This window comes from Diceros bicornis, chromosome 22 (genome assembly GCF_020826845.1).
Source record: "Diceros bicornis minor isolate mBicDic1 chromosome 22, mDicBic1.mat.cur, whole genome shotgun sequence".
In the NCBI taxonomy this organism is placed as follows: Eukaryota; Metazoa; Chordata; class Mammalia; order Perissodactyla; family Rhinocerotidae; genus Diceros; species Diceros bicornis.
The window spans coordinates 8,431,885-8,451,893 of record NC_080761.1 but is presented as its reverse complement, the minus strand read 5'-3'; the positions used below and the strand labels follow the sequence as shown (position 1 = coordinate 8,451,893).

Genomic DNA, 20,009 nt, shown 5'->3' with positions numbered 1-20,009 from the left:
AAGAAAGAAAGGATATTGTGCGTGCCATGCTGATTTATCACTCCATATAAAAATGTCCCTGCTACTTCTTTTAGTGTTTTTCAATGAAACTATTTATCACATGGCATATTCTAAATTTTTGTACTCAATTCCTGTACACTTGGTTGATCTTCAGCAGTTAGTTTGCACTATAAACCTCTCAATCATTTCCCCTGGCTGAATGGGATTATTAAAGAACAGGGTACTTTATGCTTTAAATTTTTTATACTAATAATTATGATTTAAATCTCTGGAAAAGAGTTTCTTTAGGAAGTGTTAATAGTGGATGAAATGCTCTGTTTTAAGTAGATGGCAAATATATTTAAGAAAGGCAGTATTATGGGTCTATCAAAACAATCCCTCAACCCATTTTACTAGTGGCTGTTAACGTAGAACATGCTAGTGTCACAGTGAGTATAAGGTGGTAACTCAGCTGATGGCTGAAGAATTGTGCAGTTATGTTACAAAACACCCTTAATGGTCCCATGGATTGAAATCAGTCCTGTTTTTGGTTTCCTTGTTATTTATGACAGTTTCAATTTTCCACTTTTCTGACCTTCAAACTTTTGGTGTAGAGTCTCCTTAAGACACATCAACAAAATACCGTTTATGATGGGAAAGGTCAATTCACAGTGTCTAGGAGGAGAGGCCTGGTTCCTTGAGGTAAATTGATTTTTATGATTTATTTTTAATATTTACTTTTGATTTCCACCATAGTTTGTAGTATGCACATCTGTTCAGCATGTCTGTACATAATCCTTTTTTTGTTTGTTTTAAACCACGAAAATAGACTGATAGTAATTCTACTTTGTTAGCATTCACAGATGAATAAGAAATGCTATCTTAATACTCTGTGGAAGTTAGATTAGTATGAAACATATTTTCTTAGCATCTTAGCTGATTGATTTTCTTTCCTGAAAAACATACACAGAGTCTAGTTTATTGCTTTGCTTTACTTTTATTAGAGATCAGGTTTTATCTGCTAAAATAAAGCAAGCCACACAGTGACCATTGTTTTTCGTTATCTTTTTAGGATGGTAAATACAGCTGTTTTAATTCAGCCACTGTTTAAGTTTTTGTGTTTAGAAGTTCTGTGGTTGCTGTCACTGTCATGACACAGCTCATGCAAGCATAGAAGCACAATTTCCAATTTGAGCTTGGAAAGTCACTTTGCTAATTTTCTGTCATTCTTGCAACGAGGTGTAAAGCAGCCACTTATAAACAGGTCAGGCTCATTCTGGCTTCATTCCTGATAGTGAAATATGTATGTTTAGGATACAAAGAAATTGGAAGATATGCAAGAAGATAGAAAGTGAGAGGAGAGAAGACAGAGAGCAGACAAAATCATAATTTACTTGAATATTTTTATACACGTAGAGTGATGACCCAACACAAAATGAACAGAGTGCAGGTTCACTAAAACAAGATGAAAAAGAACACAATCCAGACTTGCCAGTGGGTATTGAAAAATAAAGCCTAAAATTGACCCATCTCATTTATTGCAAAGCTGAGTTAATAATCCAAAATGGTTAGAGGTTAGTTTTACTCAATTACTGGAAAGTGAGAACCTGCATACTTTGAATTAGTGATCGAACGGCCTAGTCGGTATGGTAGCTCTCAAGAAGTGTACACTAATGTATGGGAGCAGAGGCACAGAAGAGCCCAACAAAGGAGGGAGCCTATCAATGTATTGGTTAAGGCCGTGAACAGACGGATGTGGGTCAGGGCCAGCTCCTGCTCAATAGTTGTTTGCTATGATACTTGATAAGCTTTAACTTCTTCATCTGGAAATACGTATACTAATGACACCTACCTTCTAGAGTTTTTAGGATGATGAATAAGATAATATGGAAAACATTTAAGATGAAGTCTAGCACATATTAAGTACTCAATAAATATTAGCTATTAATGTTGTTACCAACATCAATATGAATATTTAGGTTTAAACACATTTTACATCTGAATTTAAATATTTGTATATCTTACATTTTGTCAAATTAGTTCAAATAAAAATAACAAAGACATAACAAGATATCACAACTCAGAGAAATGGTGTGGACTTAAATAAGCTTGGGGAACATAAGATCAGTGGAAGTCAAATGGTTCCTTTATATAGCAGGACGTCTCAGAGCTTTTACTATGGTAATATGCGTTATGAACATCCAGAGTTACAGAATTTCCTGTAGGGTGTTGTTTTTTTTTTTTTCTACCATACAGCATCTCAAGGAATTAGAGTTCCACAGAACACACTTTGGGGAAAGTTTGGTGGACAGATGATTGCTCAGACCCCTGTCAGGTTTAAGAAGAACAGTTGTAGAAACAAAAGCCTAGTGAATACTTTTTTAACACTAGTTGTCTGAACTCCTGCTACTCAAAGTGTAGTCTGAGGAACAGGGAGTTTGCTGGAAGTGTAGACTCTTAGGCCCCAACCCAGAGCTACTGGAAAGGAAGCAACATTTTTAACAAGATCCACTGGTGATTCATATGCATATCCAAGCTTGGGAAGCGCTGGTCTAAAGAAAGTCAGTTTTTTCACTGGATGGTTGATGATTTTCTGCTGAGGTCCACAGGCTGGTATGTGCTTCCTGAACACATCCAGGTCAAAAGACATTGACATGGAGGTGTCTGTCTGCCTGGGCAGCTGATCATCTCTTACTTCCAATGAGATTCTCAGAGTGCAGAGGAAGACAGCTCTGAAACTTAAATCAGAATCCCATTACAATAGTGCTAGAAGCTCTTGGAAGCATTGCTGAGCTGTGCTCTGTACTTGTGCGGATTTCAAATCTTATTAAGCCAGGAAACAGTGCCTGGCAAATGGTTTATCCTGCCTTGGCTATTCATGCTTCCCAATTCATTTTTATTGCGCTAATTAAACCTCAAGTGATATTTCAAGTACAGATTGTTTTTTCCATTATTGAATCTTTGGCCAGCATATTAATGCTGTAGAATTAACGTGAGTCAGATGCTTACTCATTTGTGCAAGACTTTACATTTAAAAGATCTAGACTTGGCCAATTTTGCACAGATTCCTTTGGAAACTGCTATGGCAGGGTGATACAATTTCTCTATAAATAAAGGAGACTCGCTCTTCCCTCACAAATAGACATGTAATTATTTTTTAAATGAACTAAATTCCTAGATCATGGATATGTATTGGTATTTATGGTCTGTGCTAAAATGGATATATGAAGTCTGGGGAGGTAGTATAGTGTAGTGATGAAGACCCTGAGCTTTGGGTTCAAATCCCAGGACTACAGATATTTGAGCAACTTTGGAAGATGTACTAGACTTTTCCAAAATTCATATTCTTCATTAATTGAATGAGAGAAAAATACTTCAATTGGTTGTAAGGATTAAATAAAACAATAAAGTACTAGACAAGAGTGACTGGTTTGGTGAATGTCCAATAAATACTATTACTATTACTGTAATTAAACAACCATTTTTAGAATTGTTACTCATATAAGCCTAGGCTTGAAGAAAAAAAACATGAGATTTTATAGGGGAAATTAAGATTATGGCATAGCATTCTCTACTGAGAATCTTTTTATTTTAACCTTTTTCTGCTTAGAATTTCCAAATTATTAGATACATTTATAAAAGGTAGGAAATTCATCCTCTAGATTTGTACTTGAGGTGACAAAAGAGGTGTCTTCAAGCTCCACTGATGGAGTCTGGCAGATGGAGGAGGTCATACCTTAAGAGTAAGCACCATGGCAGGATCTGACCCCATCGTCCCTCCAGAACCAGCAGATAAATCTATAAGTACAAAGAAAATAGGAGAGGAGTCAACAAAGCACACAGAGTAGCAAACTGGAAAACAGAAGGATGAGTAGTAATTAACTTAAAGGTTGAGAATGCTGATTACCAACTTGGCGATGGGGAAAGGCAAAGGGAAGGTTGATTTATATGGAAGACCTTCTACAAGGCTCAGGAAGTGAGAGTACAGGTAACACCAAATACAGAAGGTTGGTTGAAAGTCTGTTAAGAAGCAGTTAATCCCATTTTCAATCCATACATCCCAGGTGACCCCTCCCTCCTAAGCAGAAAACTGGAGGTTTATTCTCAAAAGAGGATAAAGCAAAAGTCATGAGGAACTCCAGATAGAGTTGAGGCTGTGAGAACCAAAAGAAAATGATGGGTTTACATGTTGAATATTGATATTTCCAGCCTTCCTCCTCTTCCAAGCAGGACACTTGAAGAACATTATCTGAATAATTTGACCAGTCCCTTCCTCAAAATGATTTAATAATACTGACATCAGGGAGTACCCAGTACGGAGGCCAATAATATTGCCCTTCAATGAAGCTGACAGTTAATAAATAGGCAATCCATCTAATACATTATTTTATGGATGTGTGAATGGCCAAGGATCACCAACTGTTTGAGAAAAGCTTATAATATGAAAGACAAACACAAAACAACCAAAGAGAGAAAGGAAAAAAAGTTACAAGGAGCAAAAGTGGTATAGAGAGAAGAAAAATTCAAAAGAAATGATCATTAATATCTGATAGAGATCAAAAGAGATATTGCACCCATGAAAGAAAAACAGGGTGCTATAAAAATAGAAGACCATTCAGGAACAAAAGAGCCTTGGAAACTAAAAATATGACAGGGAAATGAAAACCTTAAAAGAAGGTTTGAAAGGTAAATCTGAGGAAATCTCCCTGTAAATAGAGCAAATAGACAAAAAAGATGGAAAATAGCAGAGAAAGGATTAAAACACTTGATGGAACATCCAGAAGGTCCAATATCCAAATAATAGGAGGTCTAAGTGGTGAGAAAGCATTGCATCAAAGTTGAATTAGCATTGTTTTTTTTTTCTTTCTTAGTGGTACATGTCACAGTGCTATATCCTAATGCTGTCTTAAATTTGATAAAATATGATAACTATTACATACAGGGGTTCAGCTGTCAACAGGGTTCATGTACTCATAATAAACTTTAGGTCTACATCAGGACAACATAACTTCATAATGTGTGGAAAGATATGATGACAGAGCATGTTGAGTGCGGTTTGGGCAATTGGGGAGGGCTGACCTGTGTGAATGTGAGCCTCGTTCTCATCTCATAGTGAGAGGTCAGTAGATAATGTTAAAACAGAAAAATCAAGAATTAGCAATATAAGCATGATCTTTAGTGATATAGAGGTCAATACTCAAAAAAAAAAAAAAGTTAAATGAGAGGAAATGAGTGCCTCTGGGGAATAGGAAATAGTGCCACATGTGTGAGGTGAGACTACTGTTTTTCATACAGTAGGTTGAATATTTTTCGTAACAAGTTTTGTAGAATTATAAACTCTTCAAACTATGTGACTATTTTGATTAAAAAAAACCAAATTAAAAATATATTTTTAAAAAGTCACCTAGGTCAGGGGCCGGCCCAGTGGTGCAGCAGTTAAGTGTGTGCACTCCACTGCAGCAGCCTGGGGTTCGTAGGTTCGGATCCTGGGTGTGCACCGATGCACCGCTTGCTAAGCCATGCTGTGGCGGCGTCCCATATAAAGTAGAGGAGGATGGGCACGGATGTTAGCCCAGGGCCAGTCTTCCTCAAGAAAAAAGGGGAGGATTGGCATCAGATGTTAGCTCAGGGCTAGTCCTCCTCACAAAAAAAAAAAAAAAAAAAAAAGTCACCTAGGTCATACCCATGTGCAGAGAGGTTTTTTGTTGAGTAGGCACCTTTCTTATATCTTTGTCTTGACATACTTTTTAATAAATTGGGAAGCTTAATTGTCACAGAAGTTGTCACCAAATATTAGAACTAGGAGACCTTAGTGCTAGATCTTCCAATTGAACAGTTTAATTTTATAAAGAAGAAAATACATTGAGAGAAGAGAAATGACTCCCCCAAGGCCACATAATACCAACCAGGTTTAAGGTCTAGGGCACTCATGACCTGATCCAGTGCTCATTCCTGTTAACGGTGCTGCCTGTTGATCACTTGTATATGCTTCATAGTCTAGTATAACTCAGAGTATTAGGGGCCTTTTCGAAACCCCGTGAAAGATATAACATTGCTCTCTATTGGATGCTGACAGGAAGGAAGAGTTCTGACGAGGTCAAACCAGCCACTGAAAGCCAGATCTTGTGGGGAAGTCCTTTATCAATGTTAGGGATACCGTGAGACGTACGCTGCATAAACCTTGTTCCAGTTTGGTTTTAGTAATAAAGACTAATGGCTTTGTCCGTAAGGACTGCGTCATAAGAGAAGGGTTTATGCGTAGTATTGTGAAGACGGTGGATCAGACACCGTTATGTGGGTGGGTTAATTGCAGTTTATCGGCTGTTGAAGATCAATTGCCTTTTCTGACCTCTGGGTTCCTTCTGACTTAATGATGTGTCATAGTCCGTGGGACACAGCAGTTGGAGTGAGTGCAGCCCCAAGCAGAGTTTTTGATACCAAGCGAGGGACTGGCTTGACTGGCAGAACCTGACATATTGTTAAAACCTCTGAGACCTGTCTTCATGTAAAAAATATCATGATTCCCCTGTGGTTGAAAGCAGCGTAAAGACCCAGTAGGTGTGGTGGTTTAATGAAGTGACGGCAGTGTCAATAAAGCAAAGCTGGCTTTTGAAATGTAAAAGTATAAAACAGCACTCTCCTCAAGTATTAAAAAATGTTTATAAGGGTCACAATTTCATCTCATAACAAATACTTTCTCAGGGTTTTTCCGGAAAAGAAGTTTTCATTGGAATAAAGGTCCATATAACTTTTTTCATCATATCATCAATAGGGTAACCAATTCTAACCATAATATATTGACTAGGATTTATATAGCTTTGAAATATGAGAATGCTGTGATAGTTCAAGGCTTTGAAAGTACGTTTCCTTCCATAGTCTGGCTCTGACTCTTTCAAAATCTAGGTCTGGTAGTGGGTTATATTTGTTGAGTTACTTAATGCAAAAAACGGATTTATGCAAAAATATAGATGCTTCTCACTCTTTTGTCCTTGACTATAAAAAAGTGGAGGGGAGGAGATGAAAGAGATTACATGGTCTTCAGATATGATGCCTATTTGTGTGCAAAAAGCCAGATTAGTAACTGTAGAATACAAAAGAGGTAGAAGAGAGAGTTCCATAAATGAATGTTTTCTTAAATAAAAAGTTATTCTGCGATATTTTCAAGAGATGTGCAAAATTTGTTTTGAGATCTTATTACCATGCATTTTGGGTTCACATTAAATCTGTAAAGCTTATCAACCTGGCACTTTTTCAGATCAACATAAATCAGTCTCAGAAAGTAAATAATTATTGATTTTAAAGCATAGAGAGTTTTCATTTTATTGCTATTATTTTGATAATGCATTTGACTATTCGTATACGTCTCCATTTACTTTTCTTGTTCCGCAGGTTTGCCATCAGCGAATCTGGCTGCACCTAACCTCACTGTGGAGGAAGGGAAGTCTGTCACGTTATCTTGCAGCGTCGCAGGTGACCCAGTTCCGAATTTGTTCTGGGATGTCGGTAATCTGGTTTCCAAACACATGGTAAGGCTGTGTTTGGCTCTGAGTTCATAGAGGGACAAGAGTGTCTCAGAACTTCAGATGGTGTTAATCTATTGATGTTCATTTAATGTTTTATAAGGCCACAGAGAGAAATTTACGTCAAGTTTTTGTTGTACATTTACTTTCTATTTATTCTTAATTAACAAAGACTAATGCAAGTTTGCATTTTAGTTATGTATACCCAGTAGATTGGAGAGTCTCTATGTCTCTAGTGAGCTTTTTGTGTCATCGTGAGCAAGGTGAGTGACTCTCCTTGAGGTCTTTTCCCTTGAAGGAAGGTGGGTAGGAATGCAAGGATTAAATCGACTTCACACATTAAATGATTGAAATCTAGAGAAATAGAATAACTTCTGGTTTACTCCTTTGCCTGAGCCTTACGCCAGAAACCTTTTCTAAAGCTATAGATCATTTTCTCTAGTCAGGGGAAGAAACTCCAAATCTTGTTACTTTGGGATCAGTCCTAATAAAGATTATTTTTGTCTGTTAATTCATTTGTAGAATGAGACAAGCCACATGCAGGGCTCCTTAAGGATAACTAACATTTCATCTGATGACAGCGGAAAGCAAATCTCTTGTGTAGCAGAAAATCTTGTAGGAGAAGATCAAGATTCTGTCAACCTCACTGTACATTGTACGTAATCAGACCGGCATGTGTTCTTAATAGCAAATGATCGTGGACGCACCTACCTTTGTCGTTGGGACACTCTGGGTGCTGCTTAAGTGTGTTAAGAAAGTCCATGCAGTGTTTTGTGCGTACTTAATTCAGAAATGTTGTCAGCCTCCTTCACTGTTCTATTTCTGCTAATCTCTCTTGCTCATGCGTTGTCTTTCTTTTAAGCTTCTTTTTTGGTCTTAAGCTTGTCCTCTTGTGCCTTCCTCTGTCTTTGATAGAACATATTTTGAGCTGGTTATCCTCCTCTTGTTAATAAGTTTTAGTTTAAATTCTGATAAACCAGTTTCTAAAATTTTTTCTGTATAAAAGCAACATGGAAGTTTAAAGACGTGATACCTACAGTATTGAGCTGGCTGTTCACAAACACCACTTGTACTGTTAATACATTAAACTTCATTAGTTTGACATTAAGTTTCTGTGGGAAGGTTGGAGGAGTCCCATTTAAATTATTGAAAATTATTATCACCTGCAGAAAACTTTTATTATTATAATTGTTTTAAATTTCTGCTTACGTTGAAACTAAGATATAGGATATTAATGCTTCTTAAGCATATGTGCATTATTTTCCAGTATTATAAATAACACGATGTATATCTCAGCATTCCAGCTTGTGGCATTCAGTGTGAATGTATAGTTGGTAAAAATCACATGTATGCTGTGATTGGTAAAAATCACTGCAAATTCTGAGCTGGCATGGTATAAATAATGAGGTTTTACTCTAATTGGATGAGAAAAACATGAATACGCATGTGTGTAGGTACAATTACACATTACACACATGTAGACACAAGCTGTCAATACGCTAGTTAATGTCCACTTGTAGCACAATTCACTATGTGATTGTTGGAGTGAGTGACTAAGTCACCAGCCGTCATCCTTTGTCACTGTCAGTACTGCCACCATGCCCAGTAGGTACTGGCCTCATAATTTCCCATCATCTTGACTCTGCCGGAAGCCTGAAGTCAATGCTATTCCCAAATATATGCAGCCAGCTTCCAACTTTATGTCCTGACACCCATGCCTCACCAAGAGCTCATTTGAGCATGGTGGGAGGAATACGTGGGGCCTGGGCACGGGGGTCTGGGCTGGTGGGAGGAAGGTAAGTGTGGTCCCTGCTCCACTGTGGTCCTACTGTTTCTAACACAGACCTACAAATAAGGACACTTAAATTCAAAATCTTCTCAGTTTAGGTTAATATCTGTGTGGTCACCATGGTCTCAAGAATTGACCTTATGTATCAAAGTTTAGGTAAAGAATAGAAGGAATAAGTGATAAAGAATATTAACAACCGAGCTAACCCTTGCAGTGACCCCACTCAGAGTGTATTTGTTAGCAGGCCGTGGTTTTCTCCCCTTTGTGTGATGAACACACACAACCAGGAAGCAGTGCACGAGAGGGCAGGGCTCCTGGGTTAGGCGTCAGGAGTTCTGGATTCTTACTCCAGATCTGCCTCGCTCAGTAACCTTGACCAAGTCACTTACCCTCGTTGGACGTGGGATTCTTCGTCTGAAAAATGACGCCATTAGGTCTCAAAGGTCTTTTCCAGTCTTTGATTGCATAATTATCAAAGTCAGACCACATTAAAATAAACAGTTATGAGGGATTTTAAATACCTTCACTCAGGAGTACTGAGTACTCTATTTAAAGACGTTGTTTCTCCAATGCATAAAGTGCTTTATACTTAATATTAAAATAATCTCTAGTTTGTTTGTCCAGGTTTAGATAGGACCCCAGACATTTAAAGGATAAAAACATAGACATCTGAAATCCTAGTAAAAATGGCTGTACTATAATGAAATGTGATGCTTTTGAAAAGCATTTACTATTGACAATCAGTGAAAAATATGAATTTATCACACTTTGTAGTAATCAGCATAGGTAGCAACATTTATTGCATTGATCAGTTTGATGTGTTTTAGATAAGTTATGTGAGATCAGGGCTTCAGACAAGATTTCCAGTCATTTTTGTTGATATGTGTATTATTTGGTGAAGTACTATAAAAATAGTGGCCCTCAATGTTTTGGTTATGAATCTACATAATATCAAGACATACATATTAGAAACCAAAGTCGACTTCAAGTGAACCTTTTCCACTGTCAGAAATCTCTGGGATCTGTTTGGAGCTGGTTCTCACACTGAATAGATTTGAAAAATGACTGTGATGCATGGGTTTTAAGTAGAGCAGGGAAAGGAGTCTCTCTGAAGCTCTCTGTAGGGAGTTAAATCAACCTTGATGATGTTACAAAATATTGATGGATTCCAGAGTTGCTGGTCATGTGTTTCTTTAAACCAAACAATGGTTCAATAAAACCCCTGTCGATGACACAGAAATCTGGAGATGGGAGAATTCTGAGCATTCTGATACTATTAACTCTCTCTTTTTCAATTTAGTTGCTCCAACTATCACATTTCTCGAATCTCCAACCTCAGACCACCACTGGTGCATTCCATTCACTGTGAAAGGCAACCCCAAACCAGCGCTTCAGTGGTTCTATAACGGGGCAATACTGAATGAGTCCAAATACATCTGTACTAAAATCCATGTTACCAATCACACGGAGTACCACGGCTGCCTCCAGCTGGATAATCCCACTCACATGAATAATGGGGACTACAAGTTAGTAGCCAAGAATGAGTATGGGAAGGATGAGAAACAGATTTCTGCTCACTTCATGGGCTGGCCTGGAATCGATGATGGTGAGTACCTGATGCTTTTGCATCTGAGGAGAGGATAGGGTATAGCACTCAACTATTGACAAAATTATGTGTACAATAAACCATCCCAAAACCCAGTGGCTTAAAACACCATGATTTAGTCTTGCTCATGGTTCTGTAGGTCAGCTGGGGTGGTTTTGTTCCACACGTCTTTATTCTGGAGTGTGGAGTGAAGAAGCAGCAGCTACACAGGAGATCTGTTTCTGATAGCGAGTGCAGAATGCAAGAAGGCCACTAGAAACATGCAAGGCTTCTTAAGGCCTAGGTTCAGGACTGGCACATGGTCTCTTCAGCCTCTATGCCATTGACCAAAGCAAGTCACAGAGCCAAAGCCAAGTCCATGGGCAGGACTCTTACTCCTCCCAAGGAGGTGATGGGGGGATGAATAATTTTGAACAATAATCTGATATACACATATTAGTTTTGTCTCAAGTGTTTAATGAGATTTTGTACCCATAATGGCAAAGCCCTTGCAAAACTGTGAGCAGATGAACTGTGTTTGGTTGGCTCATGAGCTACTGAAGATGTACTTTCTAGCCTCTTATCCGTTTAGAATCCAGAATCCTGCTGTCTCATCCATGGATGAGAAACCAGTGTCCTGGAATGTTTTGCTTACCTGGGCTGACTGAGTTGAGATCAGATCCCGAATGGTCTTTCTAGGAATGGTGCAGTTCCCACTTGACCGATGGTTTGCCTTGGAAACAGTGTGGCTGGCATCAGGAGTCCGTTCCTCGGCCAGGAGGAGAATTTTAAGTGTGAGCCCCACTAACAGCAGGGACAATTGCCATGCATCTACCTGCTTCAGTACTGTTGTTCAGTGGAGGAATTCTACTCGTTTGATCTTGTTGCCCATTGTGGAGGCTGAGATTTGTGTTTGGATGTTAGGACCTGTACATGAACAGAATTCCTCACCATAATAGCTCTGAGTTCATCACAGCCTCACAAAGATGGCCTGGCAGAGGGAAGGGAAAATAGAAATTTTCCCTGTGGGGCAGGGGCTGCTTGGGCAGCATATGCTTATGTGGCTTGCAGGGCGGCCCCATAGACAGAGGTGGTACGTGCAAAGCCACCTTCCCAAATAGTAAATGAAAATGCAGTCATTCTCATTATGTAATGAGTCTTTCCATTATCCTGGTATTTATTAAACAGCGTTTTAAATGTACAAGCTTCCTTACTGTGTTCAAAATGTGATTTGAATTATATCAGTTTGATTTACAAACAGCCTTTCAGGAGCACATAAAACAAGCTGTGTTTGGACACCCTACACAGACACCCTTGGCAGTGGTTGTGTTTCCCATTAAATCTTCCTCTTAATTTAGAGTTTAGCTGCTCGGCCACATTTGCTGTAGGAAATCTCTGGACTACTGTGTTTCTTCCTGCACGTTTGGGGGAATACAGCTTTATAGGTAAATTCGGAGACTTTGGGACAACTGCATTGTGACAACTGCTTTTTGTTTGTTTTTAAAGAAACTTTTTATTTGTAATTTTAGATTTACAGAAAAGTTGCAAAGGCAGTGCAGAGAGTTCTCAGAGACCCCTCACCCAGTTGTTATTATTGTCAACATCTTGCATTACTGCAGTACATTTGTCAAAACTAAGAAACTGACACTGGTATATCACTATTACCTACACTTCAGACTTTATTTGAATTTTGTCAGCAACTGACTTTTAAAACCTTTGGAGGTGAACTTGATTCAGCGTGAAGGTCTGGACTTTAAAAGTTTTAGAAGAGGACTGTGTACTTTGATATGTGCACAGCTCTGTTGGTGTAAAGCCGGTAGCTTCTATTTTAGACAGGATTTTGACATATATTCTTTTGAACATTTCTGTATGGTGCCAATATTTGGTAGACCCTAACTCCTCTTATCCACGTGGCTTCATTTTTATCGATCACTTTTGTTAGTTTTAACTTAGTTACTAATAGGAAAGAATTGTTTTCTGGCAAAAGAATAACTTGGAGTCTCTCAGATATTCCCTTTAAAAGAAATCATCATTTATTTATCAAAAATAAAAATTAAGCTAAATTTTATAAAGACGTTCTCTCCCCTCCTTTCTTTCCCTCTTCTTATTCATTTATTCATTTTAATCAGGTCTTTAAAATATAAATGTCTGCTTTTAGAAAAGACTGATTTTTTTTTCTCTTTAAGTGTTTACTCAAAGACCAGCTATCAAGGAGTAATAAATGAAAGTGGAAATGAAAGAGACTTGGCCCAAGGTGACAGTGGATATAAATGGCCTTAGTGGGCCATAAACCAGTGTGACCAATTAGAGATTGACCTCACTTGGCTTGTGTGATAGAATCTTTGCGGATATTCATGAAATTTGTAGCCTAAGCCTACAGATAATGGCCTTTCTTAGAATTGCTTCCTTTCCTTCTAACTCCCCTTTAAAACTAAAGAAAAATAAACAAATAGCAAATATGTGTATCATTTCCCTGCTGGTCTGAAGGTACATTCCAAGTTAAGGACCACAGGTCAAGTTTGGGTTTATAGTCCTTCAGTGTTTCTGCCATCCTCAGATAGTGATTGAGGAAGAAGTCTAGCTCTTACAAATCTTCTTGATAAGAAGTTTCAGTTATTTCTTTCCCAGTTGTTTTGATGAGATCCTTCTTTTTTGCATCGCGAGTTTCCTGGCTTACAAGGAAGCAGGCAGCCTGGCATCCCCGTGAAGGCGGGTCGTTGCCATGCGAAGCCTGAAAAATTAAAATGGCAGTTCTGCCGTCCCTAGAGTGTGTGCTCCTCACTCGGCTCAGAACTGAGATTTCCGTGGGATGGTCACCTTGCTTAGGAATTCATTCTCTATTTGGAGATAGAATGAAAAGTGTCCAAATTAAAACAGAAGTATAACAAAAAAGTCCCTAAAACAAAAATGGGTGAACATGGAAGAGGATGGACTGACTAGACGTCATTACATTCCGGATGTCCTTTAGTACCGCATGGTATGGAAACCCTGCACATAGTGGCAGACACTCTGCTTTCCACCCGGAGGAAGAGTGGAGAGAGACCTCGAGCCAGCATCAACCAGGCCGAGAGGGTACCATCCACACGGTGTGAGGACGTAGGCAGGCAGTAAAGATCCCCATAGAATGTCTCTCCAGAGTGTTGGGACCTTGCAGACACTGACAGCAGACCCAATCAGGGTGCTAATGAGGAAGGACAGGTGTTATCAGATCTTTAGATGTCAGCAGGACCCTGGGTACCAGGCCAATGCCTTCCCCACCTGTCAATCACTGGCGATCTGGCTAGTAACTGTGAAAGGGAGGGAAGACTTCGCCAAACTCCAAACACTAAACTCATTGTTTTGGATCCCACGTTCAGAACTGACCTCAGCTCTGGTCAGCTTTGGGTTATGTTTGAAGCACAAAATGCAACTTTCAGCTTCAAAATGAAATCTGGAGAACTATAGTGTTTATCTTTCTAGCACACTGAAGAGTACACCTTGTGACAGTCAAACTACTTTTATTTCATTTTTGTTTTCCTTCATCCCTTTAAAATTTATTCACTAGGATTTATCTCTGGCTCTTAGAGGAGTCCATCCTGTTCCTCGTTGCACATGAGAATCAACTGGAGAGTTGTAATTATTACTTTATTTTATTGTGTTTTTAGTACGTATTCCTGGGGCCTACTTTTAGCAACTCTGGTTCAGTGGCTCCTGGGTGAGGCTTGGGCTTCACTGTTTTTATTTTTAGATCCCCAGTGATTCCAGTGTGCAGGCAAGGCTGGGAGTCACCGGTTGGGGTGAGAGCTCTGATTTGAGTTAGACCTTCCTGCTCAATTGTTGAGTAACAGATAATCTTTTGATCACTTTAGGTTGCAGACAGAATCTCAATTGAGAAATAGTATGCCTGTCCTGAGTTAGAAATCAAAACTCTGGACTTGATTTAACAGCCGGTCTCCTCTCCTCTCCAACTTCAGGCTGGCTATATGGGGGTGGGGGCTGGGGCTTGCTAATGAGGTGTCAGCCCCTCTGCTGCCCGGGTGGAAGGGGGTGGGCAAGGAGGACAGACGGCAGAGAAGTGTGCTTGCTGGTGGCTTTGTCTCTGGGGACGTGGGCATGTTCAATGCTGATTCACGGCCCTTCTTTCCTGGATGCCTCTCTGCAGTCCCCTCTCCTGCAGTTCCCATGACAGAAGCAAATGCACCTCTGTTCCAGCTGGTGGAAGCCGCTCCTTTGTCAGCCCCCATGAATGTAGCTTTGTATTGTTGGGGTCCCTTTGCCCCTCCAGAGGGCCCTGTTGTCAGGACGTAAGACTCCCCACACAGACTTTCTCCCGAGCTGCCTCCATCTGGTCTCTGGGGAACACTCACGTTCCTTTGGTCTGACACCTCTGGGTGTACAGGTCAAACCCAAACGCCACTTGCCTCCCATCACCACGGGTTGCTTTGGCCTTCTCTGGCAGGAGTCAGGCGCTTGTCCTCCGAGCCTTCCACACAATTCAGGTTCTCAGAGTGGTGCGTGGAAGCCTCATGGTTGGCTGATGGCAATGGCAACACTTCTCCCCAAAGAAACTTCTTTATAAGTCCTCCCTCGTTCTCCCTTCTCTGGGACGTCTTAAAGTCTCGGTGTGAATCAGACATTTCAGAGGACATGGATCCAGTGCTCAGCCACTTCCTGTGTGAATCCTGCTTCTGAGTGCCGCACTTTCACTGTGGTGTCGGTTACTCAGGCAGGAAGAGTCTTGTTTAACGTCCTGTCATACCAGCCTCCTAGGATTTTGAATACTATGTCAGATCTCCTTGGAGATATGAGAAACGGAGGCTGCTGGGCTACCCACTGTAGCGAGTTACAAAGCGGAGACAGCACGGGTCCTGCTTCTCAGGAAGGTGGCAGGGGAGGCGTGTGACTGGGGCGATAAAACACAGCCCTCCCCCCGTAGAGGAAAATACTCCAACCACCCGTAAAGCGAGAAAAGGTGGAGAAACCCTTGGGCTTTCATGTCTGTCCGCTGGTTGCCCTCACCCTGGTTCTAAGAGATCAGCTTCTAATTCCCAGGGATGTCCCTGTCCCCATATTAGGCAGGATCTACTCATGGAGGAAAGGAAGGAACACTGTTCCGCTAAAGATGTGTGGAAATTATAGGCAATGAAGAATTCAGCACCCCTTTGGTTGTTCTCTTTTTGTGGAAGCCACTGAACAGAGAATATTAAATAGAATAGGTGGAACCTCAAAGATTTTACCTTTAATGAGATAAACTCCTGTTACTTGCTATAGATCCAAATGACTCATTCACATCTAGTTCTTGAATTTGGACTTTTGAGCATAGTTAGCCACCACTCTCCACGTTATTCAAAGGGAAGATTTGGCATGGTGGGAAGGGTTTGGGTTTGAGACACAAATCTGATTCAAATATGAGTTCCATCCTCCGTGACCTGTGTGGCTTTGAGCAATTTTCTTACCACCTCTTAACTTGGCTTTCCTCCCTATAAAATGTGGGGTTCTAGCACCTGTGTAGAAGGTTCTTGTGAAGATGAGCCTGTCTGAGGGTGATGCATATACCTGCCCCGGGAGAGGCGGGAGCTCAATATTTCCTCTCCTGAGGTCGGCACTGAGAGTAATGTCCAAGGGCCCCATTCCTTGCCTCCCTTTGTGTTTATGCTCTGTAGCCATCAGGGAGAAACGCTCTGCCCAGAACTGCTTTTCTCTCGGCACTGGCTTTGTCCTTCCTTATCTAGAATCTTGGGCATGCCTAGGGAAGAGGACCTCAGGACTCTGCCACCTGTAACGTGAGCTTTCTAGACTTGGCCCTTTAAGGAGAAAATTAAGTCAAAGTTTGGTTCCTAGAGAGGGTGGGTAAATGCAAGCTCCTTCTGGTGTCTAAGCTATTTCCCCTTCCCCTGCCCCATTTGGAGCAGGGCCCAGAGGTGTGCCACTGGGGACCAAGCACATCTCCTGCCCTTACCCCTAATGTTTTTTGCAGCCTCTGCCAGTGAGTACCCACCCCCCTCAATATTTGGGTATCTGGCTGTTTTTAGGTTTGCCTTAAGTTTCACTGAAAAATTGCCATCCCTTAGGCCCACTAGGGCCTTTTGACTTCCGTAAAACTTCTCATGGAGTTGTAAACCAGAGCTTTCTCAAACTTTAGTGACCATACATACAGTCACTAAAGTGGGGAAAAGTCAGAGTCACATACGGTGGGGATCCTGTTAAATGCAGATTCTGATTCCATGAGTCTGGAGCAGGGCCTGAGAGCCTGCATTTCTAACCACCTCTCCGATGATGCTGATGCTGCAGGTCCGTGGACCACATTTTGTGTAGTGAGGGTAGTTCACCTCTGCCCTGCAGAGCCTGGGGAAGCCACTAGAAGGACTGGTATCCATCAAGATTGCCTTACTGACTCCCTGAGGATATCAACTAGTAATAACGATGAAAATATAGAATAGCTGGTGTACAGAGATGCACTCTAACTGGGTTTGGCAAAAAGTAGGATGAATTCAAGATGTAGCTTAAGGAGGCTTGGGAGAGTGAATAAAAAGTGGAGACAGCAGTGTAGGCACACACAGAGAGAGAGCAGGGTTATCTGAGGATTCTCCAAAGATTCTGCTGTATCCTATTTAGCTTATGGGCCAAAAATAAGAGTTGTCTAAGGTGAAATTGATCCACTATGTTGCTGTCATTGGAATTTGATCCTACATATAGAGAAGTCCCTTCATGAACACAAAAGTGTGCGTGGAGACTGAGTGAAGATTAGAAGTGGGAAGGGTGTCTTTTTAAGCAGAAATTAATGGCAGAAAGACTGCTTGTTAAGTGTTATGAGGAAGAAACCTGGAGCCTTTGCTAGCATATTCTGATGAGAAAGCACAAGTTCTGAGAATTTTCAAGGTCAGATATTTCTATAAACATGAACACATTGATTGTTTTAGAGTAGATTCTCTTATCGAAATCATCACCCAAGTGATTAATACTTTAGGCTTGGAACAAACCTAGCCAGAGCACTAGATGATAAAGGACCGGTGTTTTAAAGCTTCCCTTTCTTTAGGCAGTACATAAAGAGTGTCTTTATGGCCCACTCATTCAGGAAGAATGTCATAGCTCAAGAATGCTCATTCACACGAGCAGTGGGAGTTAGTGACTTATGCTTCCTAATTCGGGAGCAGTTGTCTCCTATGCAAAATGCGCGTCAGGAACAAACTATAAATACTGGAAGAGTTTTCCCCACAGCTTCTCATTCGTACCGTTTTAGCAAAAGATTCATGACGTCTGGATGAACTAGAGCTCTCTGAAGCACTTAGAATTGCCCTCAAACTGGCAGATTTAGATTTGGTGAATTTAGGCCAAACAATGTTGGGAGAGGAACTTTCTCCGAATGACACAATAGGAAAATCTAAAGCCCCCACTACCTGTCCCTTAGGCCATTTGTCAGGACCCACTTCTTGACTTGGGAGTGAAAGGAAAGAAAGTTCTACCTGCTTTTCTGCCTTAAATAACTGAGAAGAGTATGGTTTGGCCACAGACTCATAATAATCATGATAATTAAGATTTATACTTAAATAGCTCTTTATGTCTCAAGAGTGCTCATGTTAATTAATTATGCTTCCCGAAGCTCCTGAGTTGCCAAAGCCAGTCCTATTATCCTCTCCTGTTGTACAGAAGACTCCTTTGTTGCAGAAAGAGTGAACAGACTCCCAATGCTGCACAGCACGTTAGCCATTCAGCCAGAAATGAAACCCAGACATCGGAACCCCCAATGTTTTTGGGCCCTGAGTTCAGCCTGCCCTTCAGAAAGGGCAAAGGAGAAGGATGTGGAAATCAAAAGGCAAGCTGCCATACGTTAGAAAACACTGTTGCCAAAGCAAGGGCAGTTTTTTGAAAAGAACAAATCTTTTGCTATTGCTTTATCATATGGAATTCTTTGAAATGTTTTTCAAGATCACACTAAATGGAGTCTGCAAATAGAATTGAAAGAAAAATCTCTCTCTTTTTTTTTTTTTTTTTTTTTTTTTAGGGCATTAGAGAGAGACTAAAAGCTTAAAGGAAGGAAACATGTGTTTTCTGGCCTTATCATTATTTTTATTTTGGCAACGGAATGGAAAGTGAACCCGACTGTCAGCCTACCTATCTTCCCACATTTTTTTTTACCCTACAAGTGTGCTTTTCCTTTAACGATAGTTGTCTTACAGTTAAAAAGTCATAAAGATTTATTCATGAAGATTTACATAAAGTCATAAGATTTACTCGTGAGCTGTAACCGAGATGGGAAGATGGAATTGAAAAGGCCCTGACTTTAAGTCATTTAGCATGGAATTCAGAGGATGGTGCAGTGCTTTGGTTTGGTATAGTTACGGAAAAAGTGATTTTATCACCTGTGTTTAGAAGCCTGAATGCTCTGCAGTCTGTCTCTCGAGGCGCAGACGTCGCGTGTCTCCGGAGCTTTGTCAGGAGTGCTCCTGTGGCTGTGGCACCGTCTCCTTGGTCCTCTCCCCGGGAGCGCTTCAGGCTGCGCTTGGACCTGTTAGTCCTCTTCCCGTAATTCCTGACAGTGTGCCGCAGGTCAAGAACAAAGCACAAGTGAGGGAGCACCTGGAGATGCTCAACAAACTCTTCAGCAGATAGAACTTGACTGTCAGACAGGCAGACGCTTGTGCTCGGCTGCGTCTTCTTCCAGATGGGAGCAGTTGCAGCCTCTGCACTGACTGAGCCCTGGATGGAGGGAGAAACCGGCCACTGCTGGTTTGCAATGCCCCTGGGGTTAATGGTGTTCCCAGATTGCCCTATTTTATTCTGGAGATTCCCAATTGAAGCTTTAGGGCTTGACGCCACCTCCTGCTGCCTAATCTGAGATTTCTCACTGGATGAGAGCTACTAGGACAGTATGCAAGGAAGTGTGACCCTTCTCAGATCCCACTAGAGCGCGTCACTCAAGTCCATGCTCCTCGTTTATCTTTCATTCATTCTCTCTTCATTGGCTTTTTTCTCTCATTTCCAGTGTTTCTCTTTCCTCATTCACCTTTTAGTCTGAACATCTCCAACAGAGGTTCCTACCTTTAGCATATCACGATATATAGTGAATGTATTTACACTGAGTAAAAGGAACAAGTTAGAAATTAGACTTAACAAGGGCGGGATAGTTTCAAAATTTGACCTTTGCCACAAGTCTAAA

The 20,009-nt window shown here is 40.7% G+C and overlaps 1 protein-coding gene across 4 annotated transcripts in view; it reads left to right on the top strand.

Moving 5' to 3' along the window:
- The window catches only part of NTRK2 (neurotrophic receptor tyrosine kinase 2), a 350,327-nt gene that overhangs the window by 43,401 nt on the left and 286,917 nt on the right, over positions 1-20,009 (top strand). For all 4 annotated transcript variants that reach the window (XM_058565525.1, XM_058565524.1, XM_058565523.1 and 1 more), the window contains exons 6-8: positions 7,369-7,505; positions 8,022-8,154; positions 10,589-10,894. In XM_058565525.1, the coding sequence (XP_058421508.1) occupies positions 7,369-7,505; positions 8,022-8,154; positions 10,589-10,894 (576 nt within the window). The remainder of the gene's footprint in view (positions 1-7,368; positions 7,506-8,021; positions 8,155-10,588; positions 10,895-20,009) is intronic.